The 13074-nt window shown below is 47.9% G+C and overlaps 1 protein-coding gene across 4 annotated transcripts in view; it reads right to left on the bottom strand.

The window, feature by feature from the left end:
• The window catches only part of SLC22A23 (solute carrier family 22 member 23), a 181903-nt gene that overhangs the window by 5819 nt on the left and 163010 nt on the right, over positions 1–13074 (bottom strand). For all 4 annotated transcript variants that reach the window (XR_006217521.1, XM_042985839.1, XM_042985844.1 and 1 more), the window contains 2 exons: positions 11497–11529; positions 10142–10265 (listed from right to left, as the gene is read on the bottom strand). Coding sequence is in view for 3 of the 4 variants with exons in the window: in XM_042985839.1 (XP_042841773.1) it covers positions 10142–10265; positions 11497–11529 (157 nt within the window). In the remaining variant the exon portion in view is untranslated. The remainder of the gene's footprint in view (positions 1–10141; positions 10266–11496; positions 11530–13074) is intronic.

The following is a 13074-nucleotide window of genomic DNA, read 5'->3' as shown; positions in this document are numbered from 1 at the left end:
ATCAAAAGAATAAATACTTAGAAATAAAAACAAAAAAATTGCAATACTTGTATACCAAAATCTATAAATCATTGCTGAGAAAAGATTAAAAATATATAATAAATGAAGAGACATTCCATGTTCATGGTTTGGAGGACTCAATACTGTCAAGATGGCAATTCTTCCATCTTAGAAGGAATGTATAGATGCAACACAACCCCTATCAACTTCCCAGATGACTTTTTTTTTCCAGAAAAAAGATAATCTGATCCCAAGATTTATATGGGAATGTAAAGGACCCAGAAGAACCAAAATGATTTTGAAACGTAACAAAATTCAAGGGCTTACCTTCCCAATTTTAGGACTTAGGATAAAGCTCTAGTAATAAAGGCAGTGTGGTATTTATTGGTGTGTCGATAGATCAATGGAACAACTGAGAGTTCAGAAGAAAAAACTCTTACATTTACAGTCAACCGATTTTTGACAGAGGCAAATTCAATGGAGAAAGGAGAGTCTTTTCAACAATGGTTCTGGGACAACTGGAAATCCACATGCAAAAGAACAAAGTTGGGTGTTTATGTAATATCACGCATAAAAGTTAACAAAGAATGGATTTGAGGACTCGAGTATAAGCGCTAACCCTAGAACACTTTTTTTAATGTTTATTTTTGAGACAGAGATAGACAGTATGAGCAGGGGAGGGTCAGAGAGAGAGGGAGACACAGAATTGGAAGCAGGATCCAGGCTCTGAGCTGTCAGCACAGAGCCTGATGCAGGGCTTGAACCCACGAGCTGTGAGATCACAACCTGAGCTGAGGTCGGATGCTTAACCGACTGAGCCACCCAGGTGCCCCAACCCTACAACAATTTTAAGAAGAAAATATAAGGGAAGCTTGTTGTGATCTTAGATGCGGCAAAGATTACATGTGAAATCAGAAGCAGGATCTAGAAGACAAAATGATCAATAGGACTTCATCACAATAAAAAACTTCTGCCCTTCAAGAGACACTCTCAAGAAAATGAAAATGGAAGCCATGGCCTGGGAGAACACGGTTACTGAGCATGTCTGATAAAGGACTTGTATCCAGAATATATAAAGAACCATTAGTGTGAAGACACCCAATGTAATAAATGAGGCACAGATCTGAACAGACATTTCTCCAGAGAAACTATACAAACTATAAAACACCTGGAGCCCACAAGCAGGTGTATGGTATCCCTGGCCATTAGAGACATGGATATCCCCACCCCAATGAGACACCGCCTCACCGACACGCACTAGGACGGCAGGAATCTAAAAGGCAGAGAGTAACCTGTGTTGGCAAGGCTGAGGAGAGGATGAGACCCACAAACCCTACTGCGAGGAAGGAGGGTGGCGGCTGTGGAAAAGTTTGGCAGTTGGTGAAAAAATTAAATATAAACTTTTGTATGACCCAGCAATTCCACTCTTATGAGACATGAAAACATAGACCACCCAAAAACCTAGAAGCGAAGGTTTGCTGCGGCATTATTCATCATAGCCAAAAACCAGAAAGAATCCCGATGTCCGTCCACAGGTGACTGGATAAACAAAAAAAGGCACGCCATGCACAACGGAACAGTATTCGACAGGAAGAAAGGGGGTGAGGTGCAACAGGTGCTCATGGGTGAGTTTCAAAAATATACTGATTGTGTGATTCCATTTATGAAATACCAGAAAAGGCAAGGGGGGTGCAAATCTGCAAGACAGAAAGATGAGTGATTGTCTGGGGCTGGGAGTGGGGACAGAGACGGACTGCAAAGGGCCAGGAGACAACTTTTGGAGGTGATGGAAATGTTCTATAACTGGGTTTATGGTGGCGACTGCACTAAGATCATTGAATTGTAGATTTAAAATGGACGGATTATATGGTATGTAAATTATACCTCAATAAAGCTGTTAAAAACACCCCAAATTATTCCAGCTGTGGGGACTGGGTCCTCCTGCAGACACAAACCCCCAAAGCTTCCAGGGGCTGCCCCTCTCTGTCACCCCTGCTCAGGCTCAGGTGGCTGAGCAGCCGGTTCCTTCTCCCTGGAGCCTTTGCTGTCAACAGTGAGTGGGACGAGCTCCTGCTGTCCTGCTGGCCAGTCTTGGATGCGCAGGAGTGACAGGAACAAGGGGGACTCCGACAGGGAGGGCAGGCGCCTTGGGGCTCTCCAGGTTGACAGTTGTACCTAAGTGCCACCTTAAAGCAGACATATCAGAACTCTACAGCCAAGACAGGAAGGAGCACAGAAAAGAAACACTTTTTGGGGCACCTGGGTGGCATAGTTGGTTAAGCATCTGACTTTGGCTCAGGTCATGATCTCAGGGTTCATGGTTTCCAACCCCGCGTTGGGCTGTCTGCTGTCAGCACTGAGCCTGCTTCGGATTCTGTGTCCCCCTCTCCTCTCTCTGCCCCTTCCCTGCTTGCACTCTATCTCGCTCTTTCTCAGAAATAAATAAATGTTAAAAAAATTTTTTAAAAAGAGAAAAAGAAACGTAAAGAAACACGTTAACAAAGAATGGAACAGAAGAATGGCAATCCTGTGCTTGGGTGGGACAGTGGGTGAGTCTCCCTTCCCCATTTTGTCATGTTTCATAACAAGAGAAGACACTTCTCCCTTCCCTTCTCTCAGCCCCAAATGAGCAGCGGTCTTGTACCTTCACACGTGGGAGGGGTTTCCTCATGTCCCCTGTGCTGAGGCCAAGGTGGGGGTGGGGTGACACCGCTTGCCGGCTCACCAAGCACACGGCCCCCAGGACAGAGCCGGAGCCTGGGAGTCTGTTCCCTTTCCCAGCCTCTTCTGTCCAACCCATGGCCAAGCCCCATGGCCAAGTTCAGCCTGTCTGGATCACACCCCCCTAACTGGCATATCTTGTGTCCTCCTCCTATTCCCTCGGGTTCTTTCCTCACTGCTGACAAGTGACTTTTCTAGAATATGCTCGCTGGCCTCTGGCCGACCCCTGGCCCTGCACCCCAATCCCTGAACTCCTTGGCTCCCCCGACCCCACTCCCTCTGTGAGGCTCTCGCCTCTGCTCTGCTCAGTTCTGCTGGTTCCCCAGCTGGAAATGGTCTCCCCATCCGTTGCTCTGGAAGGAGACAAGTCTCGTCCCCTGCGGTCCCTGGGCCTGGCACAGAGAGGCTCACTGGGGTTTGTTCAGGTAGAGGTTGTGAGGACGGGCAGCCGCCTGGCCCACACGCACAGGCCAGGCCAGAGCAGCTGCCGAACAGACCTTTCTTGCTCCCCAGGCTGGAGATGCACTGATTTAAGAGCACAGGTTGGGAGCCGGTGGGCCCCGGGTAAGAATTCTGGCTCTGTCATGAGCAGCCTCACCTCTGTGAGCCTCAGGGAGGATCTGAAACGGGGACAAGAAGTCATGCATCGGCAAAGCTGGGGCACTGTGTCCCTACTGCTGGGACAGGACGTGCTGAGTACACGTTGGCTGTTTTGATTCCCAGCTGTCTAAGCTCCTTCTCCCTTCTCCTCACAAAGCAGAAATATTGGTGTATTTCTAACTTCTTTCTTGCTGCGTTAATATTCAACAAGTGACACAGAGCAGGAAGTGAAGGGAAGACCGGGAGATTGGTGGGTTGGTCTCGGGTGGTGGTGTCTGTCCCGCTAGTGCTGGGGAGAAGCCTGACAGCAGGGGCCCAGCTGGGGCTGAGCAAGTTCAAGAACTGATGGGATGAAGACAGCATGAGCCCTTCTCATGGGTCCACCGGAGCCTCCAGGGATGAGACCCACAGGTGGCAGAGGATGCCGGTGCCACTTTGGTCCTTCCTCTTCCTTCTCCCCCTGGCCTCCCACCCACACCCTGCAAAGGACGCCTCTTGAAGCTGCCTCAAACCCACCCACCCTCTTCCTCCCAGGAACCCCTGCTCAGGCTCCCTGCTCCTTCGGAATGAACGCTCGCTCCCTCCTGCCTCTCCTTTGGATACACACATCCCTCCTCCCGGGCCACCGTCTCTCTGCAAATCACAGTCCCGGCAGTTTCCAGAGCACAGACTGACCAAGCCGAAAAAGTGCTCTGGCCCAGCTGCCCCGTCCTCCCTCCCCTCGGTGCACCTTACAGAGCCCAAAGACTCCTTTGTGTTTGTGTCTGTGTCTCTAACAGACATTAGTGGTTTTCAGGGGCAGGAACCAGGTGAACTCAGTTTGGTATCCCTCTGCATGGCAGTCAGATTTCTAAAGTGGCTCCAATGATTCGCACCTCCCAAGCATTCATACCCTTGTACCTTGAGTGTGAGCTGGACCCAGTAACTTTTCACCAGTGAAATATGGCAAAGGTAATGTGATGTTCCTTCTGTGATTAGGTTATGAAAGACTTACTTCTAGTAGATTCTCTTGCTGGCTTTGATGAAACAAGCTATTATGCTGCTACACTCCAGGCAGCAAGGCTAAGGTGACCTCCAGCCAGCAGAGAACTGAGGCTCTTGGTCCAATAGCCAGAGAGGAACTGAATCCTGCTGTTATGGTCTGAATGTCTATACCCCCCAATTCCTAACCCCCATTGTGATGGTATTAGGAGGGGGCCTTTGGGAGCTGATTAGGTCATGAGGGTGGGGCACTCATGAATGGTATTAGTGCCCTTAGAAAAGCGGCCCCAGAGAGCTCCCTCAGCTCTCTCCCATGTGAGGACACAGGGGGAAGATGGCCATCAATGAACCAGGAATCAGACTAAACACCAAATCTGCTGACACCTTGATCTTGGACTTCCAGCCTCTAAAACTGTAAGAAATAAATTACTGTTGTTTATAAGCCACTCAGTCTGTGGTATTCTGTTCTAGCAGACCCAACAGACTAAGAGATCTACCCATTACTGAATGAGCTTGAAGACTGATCCTACCCTGGTCCACTGCAGCCTGTGGGAGATCCTGAAGCAGAGGATACAGCTAGGCCTTGCTGACTCCTGCCCACGGAAACTGTGAGACAGCAAGCCTGTGCTGTTTTAAGCCACTAAGTTCTGGGGGGTAATGTTACACAGCAATAGATAACTAATACACTCAGTGAGTGATGGAATTTCCTAGCCTTAGCTATGGAAGAAAATAGACAGGCTGCTCTCACCAGGCTGTGATGTGTCCCCAGTTAGAAACTCTTCCACCACCAGAGGCACCTGGGTGGCTCTGTTGGCTAAGCATCCAACTTTGGCACAGGTCATGATCACACGGTTTGTGGGTTCGTGAGTTTGAACCCCACATCTGGCTCTCTTGTCAGCACAGAGCCTGCTTTGGATCCTCTGTCTCCCCTCTCTTTGTCCCTCCCCTGCTTTCTCTTTCTCTCCATTTCTCAAAAATAAACAGACATTTAAAAAAAAAAAAAAAAAAAAAAGGAAAGCCTTTCACCAAGGGAGAGAGACTGGATGTACTGTAGGAATAGTCACACCATTGTGCTACTGGGCCAACAAGGGGACACAAATAAGGAATCGCAATATTTTGGAGAGGGGAGGATCTCCCAGATATCAACCTCCTTCCCAGGCAGAGTCCCAGACCACTTTTTAAAGACACTCTGTACCTTTTTGTTAGTATTTCCTCATATGCCCACCATCTTCATTTAGTCTATGAGCTTGTCAAGGGCAAGGATTATTTTCTAGAATACCAACTGGCACGTATTATTTATGCCTAATAAATATTGGATGCTTGTGGACTATACTAGCTTCCTAGGTAGGAAGGTCAGCTCACCCAAATGAATGGGGTAGGTTAAATATAGACAGCCATTATGAAGGGTGATGTGAGTAAAACCATCTGTAAGATGGATAATATGAACACCCAAAATAGCCACTCAGTCTTTTTGATAATTCTGGCCACTCTGGAAGCCACAGGATGCTGCAAGGGACATACTGGATGCTGGGGGTAATGGGTGTGTTTCCTTGGGGCTGTTAATACCAGTGAGACATCATTTTCTCTGAAACCTTCTGGGTTTCTGCCCGACCTTCTTGTCGTTAAGTGTGGATGGCACTGACTAGCAGTGAGAGACTTAACTTGCTTAGTGCAAATGAAGTCCACACATGAGTTTATATACAGGAGGGTAGAGGACACAGGCCCACAAGGAAGGGGGTTCACAGATTCACCGTTAGAGAAGTTGGCATGGGATGGAAGTCTTACTTCATAATATAAAAATATGTAATATTAATGTTAATAAATCCTGCCATATATATTTGATTTATGGTAGGATTAGACAGCTCATTTAAGAAAAGTATCTACATATACTTTTGTATATATACAAAAAGTGTGTGTGTATATATAAGGTGCAGTCCACGTGCATATATAATATGCAGTATATCTTTATATATTTTTTCCATGAAAGCAATTTGCTATTTGGTTTTCTATCAAGGATACTTTGAAATTACACAGGAAGGTGAGGGATGCTTTTGGAAGAATTTGGTATACCATTTTTGGCTTGGTGTTGTTTTTCTGAAATCTCAGTTTAGAGAATGGGGTCATTATTAACATTACGTTAATTTTCCTCTTCTAAATGCTGACTTTGTGCATTTTTTGCTTTTCTTTCGATTGGCACTAGAGGGCAGCATATGCCCATGTTTAAATATCACAGCAGGCGGCCACCTCAATTTACAGTTAAAAGAGAACCAGGGGGCAAATTTTGCCTCCCCGTGCTTTAGAAGCAGAAACATTTTAATATCCAGTGGCTTTTATTTTACTAGTAATAGTATCTAAATTAAAGATATAAAGAGTAATACACAGGCCAACTGTTAGAAGTAGCAAGCTTAAATTAAGAATTCTAGAATCTTGAAATTATGCTTTTAAACACTGGAATCCCAGCATCTTGCATTTAAACAGAACAAACCTCCCAGTTTTCACTTCCTCTTTTATATTACTTAGTTTGTCTTTACTCTATTTCTGTAAGTCAAGGATAAACAAAAATTTGTGCCAATTCTTACAGAAATAAATATAACTGCCAACAACATTCAGGTAGGAATAATTAATAATATCAACTATCATCTGCTGAGGCTGGATCCTTTCTACATATCCTTTTTCCCCTCAGCATCCCCGCCAAATAATAAGATGGTCATAACGAGTTTCATGTTAGGGCAAAAGAGATGAATGAAGGCTGGCAGAGGGACTTGCCTAAGGCCACCCAAAAGCAGCCCTTGGGATCACACACAGTTCCATGTCACTCCTTCCTTGTGCTGGAGATGCGAGTCTGAGGCTCTAGGCCACATCCTCTGCACTTTGGTTGTTCTCACCCTGCTCTTGAACTAGCCAGTGTGCCTTGGCTCCTTGGTCCTCAGCATTTGTAACATATGTATGTATGTAGATTATGTAAGACACAAATCTTTAGAAAGGTTAAACAGACTCCAGATGTCACATTACACATAGGCCATCTCTGTCCTTGAGGCACTTTAGAGAGGAGGACATCAGGGCCCAGGTTCTTAATCCTGACGTGGGCGTAGGGAGGAGTTACTCAGAAGGAAGGTCTCCAAGAAGGCAAGTTCCAAGAAAGAAGTTTCTAGAAGAAAGGGGTGAGATAGCCTGGAGGGGAGGAAAGCAGGAGAAGACACTAGGAAGGATTAGGTAAGCTCAGACAGAACAGAGAATTAACAGCCAAGGCCCAGGGGCTCTGAGGAATCTGTGTGGAATTGTTGGAAAATGAAATGGGCCTGTTATCACCAGTGCCTGCCTCCTCTATTAACTGATCCCTTTTGTGAGGGGTGAGCAAGACAGCAAAGGCCTCAGGGGCTCCCACCTGCAGCTTCCAGATGGACACTGCATGGAAAAGATGATCTTGCACAAAAAAGCCACCAACTGCTTGTAGACCAACCAGGGCCCCTGGCCACTTCTCACCAAGCCAAAGGGGAGAGGATGCTGCAGACAGGTCTTCCCCTCTCTCGCTTGCTCTCCCTCTCGTTCTCCCTCTCTCTCTGTCTCTCTCTCTCTCTCGTCCCTGTCTGCCTGCAGAGGCATGTAACTCCTGAAGCCTTTGGAAGAGAATCCAAGAACTTGTTGCATCAGCTGATGATAAATGAACAGCATGTGGACCACGCTTGGGTCGGAGGGAAGTGCTTCTCTGTAATATAAAGTCTGGATGGAGTCTCATGAAACAATGGTATTAATCAGTTCATTAGATTCTAGTGAGTCTCTGTCAATTTTTTTTTTAATTTAAAACGAAAAAAAATTATTTTAGAGGGAATGAAAGAGAGACTTCTTGAGTGGGGGAGAAGGGCAGAGGGAGAGAGAGAGAATCTTAAGCAGGCTCCATGCTCAGTACGGAGCCCAAGGTGGGGATTGATCCCAAGGCCCGGAGATTGTGACCTGAGCCAAAAAAGCAAGAGGTGCCCTGAGTCTCCGTCATTCTTGGACAATGGATTTCCACAAGCCTTTGTTCAAAAAAAGTTCTTATCCTCCTATTTGCTTCTAGTTAGTTAATCCTGGCATCTTAACCTTGGCTACTGTCCTGGTTCAGAAGGTATGTTTTTAATAACAGCCTTGTAAAAAAAAAGGTTAGTTTAGTATGAAGAAAAATGAAACTAATATAACACTGGATATCAATGACACTTCAATGAGAAAAAGAAACAAACAAACAAACAAACAAACAAGCGAAGCTCACACACCCCAAGCCGCTCATCCTAGTTTATCTTGGATTTATCTTTGTAAAGTGGGGGGAGGGGAGGGAGGCCAATTATTGTCCAGGGACTCCATGGGAATTGTCCCTGAGTGTATTTGCAAGAAAGAGACTCTGAAGGGAAGGGTAAGGGAATGACACCAGCAACTCTTCCCTCCTGGCCTGAGACCGCCTTTGTACTTGATTTCCTTTCATCCTCGGCAAGTACAAAAACATCACCAAAGGTCAAATATTTTTTCCAGTTTGTCATCTTGGCAAGCCGAATCTAAGAACATATTTGTTGAATTTGTATTCCCAAATAATCTTTCCAGGTTTGCATCAAAGAGGAAAAGGATACTGTATTTCCTTCAGTTTAGCTTGTTAAGCAAAATCTAACAATGACTAATGAGGTCTATCAACTCCCAGAGTTCAGGGGTAGCTGGCCGCTCCCAGAGAACGATACATAATCACACAAATCTGCGGGGAGGCCAGCTGGAAAGCCAGAAGGTCCAACCTTGACTTGGGCACTAATGAAAGAACCCTCTTTGCTGCATTCTTTCGTAAAGTAAGGGAATTTAGGTAAAGAAAGGACACTGAGGGAGATGCTGTCCGCCTAAGGCATTTTGCAACCTCTAGCATGAAATAAGCTTTAGGCTCTTCACTTTGGCTTAGCAGAGGGTTGGAACAGGATGAATTACTTGGCATTTAATTGCTTTTTTCTTAAATATACAGTTCCTTGGCATGTATTGTAATAATCCAGGAGAATGAAGCAAAATGAGGTCATGTGAAATTTCTCTGGTCAGCATGACTCGTGGAAATGTAGGAAGAAAGTCCATGAACCTGCCTGTCTGCTCCCAGAGCCCCATGCAGCACCCGAGGGGCTAAAATGATTAGTCTGCACAAGTCCTGCCTTGAACTGTACTGGGCTCCACTTGTTTGCTCATGTGGGCAAGTAAGGGTGGATGGGTGGCATCAAGCTGACTTCTGCATTTTAATTCATGGCTGAGTAACTGCCTGATTTATTCACAATTTATATTTTTTAAAAAGCATGTGTGTTAAACATGCCAATGATATTCCCATGCAAAGTTCAGTGTGATGTAAATCAAGATGAGCTCTTCCATAAGTCACAAACAGTAATTACCAGGAAAATGACACGACTCTGTAGTTTAGTGATGCCCTTTTAAATGAAGGGAAACCCTTTTATTATGCTGTGATCTTAATAGCATCATGGAGCATCCATGTACCACTATGTGGGCATAGCACGAGAAAGGATCAAACCTTACCTTGTGAACTAAAACAAAAGTAGCTAAGCACGAGCTTCCTATACCCTGAAAAGGTCCCTGCTCCCTGTACCTCAGGCTCCTTGCCTGGATGGACCCCAGGGTCAAGTTCTCGGCTGACTCTCAGTTGCCTCAGAGTCAGGGCAAATTTCCCCATCGGAAGCCCTGACAGGTCCAGCACACAAGCCACGCCCTCATCCGGAGGCCAGGGTGGGACAAAGCTGATGCTGGTTCGTTCCACACAAGCCTTGCTAAACCTCCCGCCCTCTCCGGAGTCCTAGGAAGAAGATGCCCTGGGGGGGCACCTCCCATTACGTACCTAATTACTGTGGGGGTGATCTCTGCACAGAAGAACACGCTGAGGCTTCCCACCGCGTGGGAGGCGAACATGCCCACGATGGAAAACGTGATGGAGAATTTGTCCTTGACACTATCACTCATACCTGAAGGAGAATCAGAGGGAGACAGTGAGGGGGGCAGGAGGGAAGGGAAAAGGAGGCTGGCACGGCAGGCAGGGGGTGGGGGAGGGGTGCAGAGACAGCAGTGGGACAGGGGTGGGAGGAAGGCCTGGGACCACAGGAAGGGTCTTCCTCCTTCCCGAGTAGAAGTGCAGACTAGGGCACTCAGTTCCCTCTGGAGACCGAGGAGCACGTCAGGTGTAAGAGGTCAGACGCTCTTGGTGGAGACTTTGTTGGGGTTCCCGTGATTTCCTGTGGGCCTCAAATGCTAGAGCTCACGCGGACTCTGCCAGAGTTCCTTAGGCCACAAGCCGGGCCTGGCAGGAGGGAAGGTGGGTAAAGAGGGGAAGGCTGGTCTCCCTGGTGCTCTAGCAACACCCCTTCTATTCCAGCTTTCAGAGAAAGAAGGTCTCTGCTATTCTGGCCTCAGGGCTGACCCGTCCAGTACACAGGACAGGGTTTACTAGTCTGGATTTAAGGGAATAAAAACTCAAATAGCCCAAACAGAAGAATTTACAGCCCAGAGGGTCAGACTTAATCCATCCAGGCATTTGCAAATGGCACCAGAGTCTGACCACACACCCACGCATCATCTAGCACAGGGCATTGGCATGCTGTTGGGGTCATACACGTGGGGCACAGCTCAGTTCCCTGCAAGGCTGCATTACGAACTCAGGGAGCCCGCTGCAGAAAGCCCTGGCAGCATGGGCTCGGGTCAGGCCAGGCATGTGTGACCAGCAAGATGCGGGACACCTGCTCTGCCATCCCCATGGCCAAGAGCAGCGAGCTTTCACGATTCACAAAGGGGGATAGCAGCTTCCCCAGGCAGTACAGTCAGCCAGGCCTCCAATGCTCCCTGGGGTTCTCTGATGTCACCCAGGCACTGTCCGAAAGATAGCCCGCAGCACTGCGTTGGCACCAGGGTGCCCTGCGCTGACCGCCCATGCCGGCGGAAGACATGAGGCCATGCGTGCAAGCCGGGCGCAAACGGGGAAACGAAGTGCTCTTTCTAGAGGCAAGAGGGAGTAGAGAATACAAATGTATGCTTATAGTGTCCAACCTACGGCCAACTTCAGCTGCAACTCTTGAAGGGTAGGAAGAGAGGAGGAGAAAGAGAGAGGGAAGGGAAACCACAGGTCTGTGAGTCTTTATGAAAACGTGTATTTGGGTGCAATAAAAAATGGTGATGTGCCCAGCACAGGCATTTGGGGCTCACCTGAGTCTGGATGCTGGCTGTATTTCCCAATCACTGGGCCCATGCAGACGAAGGTGAAGAAGGTGGGTAAAGAGGGGAGAGAGAAAGCATGTTAGGTACAAAGCTGTCACCATGCTTTTCCATGGGACCAGTTTCTAAGCCAACTCCCCTCCACGTCTGGGTTGGCCCCACTGCCAGCCCGCCAGGCCCACTTGGGGAGCAGAACCAACACCCATGGAGGGGCCAAGTGCTAGAGAGACACAGAGACCTGGGGCTAACAGAGTCCCTAGACACTGGGATTAGCACCTGACTAAACAAAACTCGTTTTGTTTGGAGGGGAGAGGGCTAAAACCGTTCTGGCCTCCAAGTGTGGGGAGAAAATGGAACTCTTCAGAACAGAGACTCTAGCACACCTTCTAGACCTCAAGCCAAAGGGTTAACTTCATTGTGAAAAAAATTATCCCAGAGTCACTGCTGGTCTGTGCTCAAGGAAGCAGCAAGTTCTGCGGGGGCAGACCCGTCAGGCGGCATTTCTGCGAGCTCTGAGCCCTGATGCTCATAGTTACTTGTGTGCAAGGAGTGCCTGGGACATTCCTGCTCAGGGACAAAGAGGGCCTCTGTGACACTCCCAGGGGCTGCTGCTGTCACCCAAAGCTCATGAGCTTGCACAAGGGGATGGGATGGTCAGGAGCCAGTTGCCACTTCTCCATTTCCTTATTGGTCACAGCTGACAATAAGACCAGTCTCCCATTGAGATATGGAGTGCATGAGGATGTGACCAAATTAGAGAAAGGGCTCCTGGGTTTGCAAGTAGCTGCTCTTTAATCCAGTTTGCACAATGAGGTTGAGAAAGTGTGGAGTTTTTCCGTCTGTTCTGGATATAGACTCTCGCAGCGTGGATGACGTGAAGGCTGTTTTCCCTGAAGCTCCACTGCACCTGGACAGTCGTGAGTCTGATTCCTGGCTCTCCTTGTGAAGCTGGGGGATGATCGGTGGCATCTGTTTCCTGCAGTGTCCCAGCCTGTCCCAGGAGGACCACGCCTGCTCAGAGCAGGCTCGGCTGCCCGGCTCTTTTGTGTCTCGCTCTGGGCAGGTCAGAGAGAGATGCCTGGTGCCTTTTCCATGCACGAGGAGCTGTACCAAGTACGCCTCCCACAGCTGGAGGCGCTACATGGATTCCCTCATTTTCATTTAAATTATTTTTAACATTCACTGAGGAATTCTTTGGCCCAAACGCAAGCTGGTAAACTTGGGAACATCTGCTGACAAGCAGTGTCCCGATGTAGGGGTGTCCAAATGTCCCCCTTGTTTCCCATGAAAGAGTGCTTTGTTCTTCTGGTCATGTGATGTGTCACAAAGAAACAGTCTGGCCGTCAGTGAAGTCATGTCCACCAGGACTGGGAAGGCCTCACGTGCAGGGAATTGTGGTGAACCCAGGAAGGAAGGCTCCAAGTGGCAGCCCGGGGGCTGGGCTGGGGCAGGAGGGGGAAAGGCACAGTGCACTCAGGGACAGTCACCATGGATATTCCAGTTAAAACCTGTCCTTCCCAAGGTACTTCCCTCAAGCTGTTGGCTTTGGAATAATAGCTTGGGTCACAG

The sequence above is a fragment of the Panthera tigris genome, chromosome B2 (genome assembly GCF_018350195.1).
Source record: "Panthera tigris isolate Pti1 chromosome B2, P.tigris_Pti1_mat1.1, whole genome shotgun sequence".
In the NCBI taxonomy this organism is placed as follows: Eukaryota; Metazoa; Chordata; class Mammalia; order Carnivora; family Felidae; genus Panthera; species Panthera tigris.
Note: the sequence above shows the minus strand (reverse complement) of the source record. Positions and strands in the feature narration are given on the sequence as shown.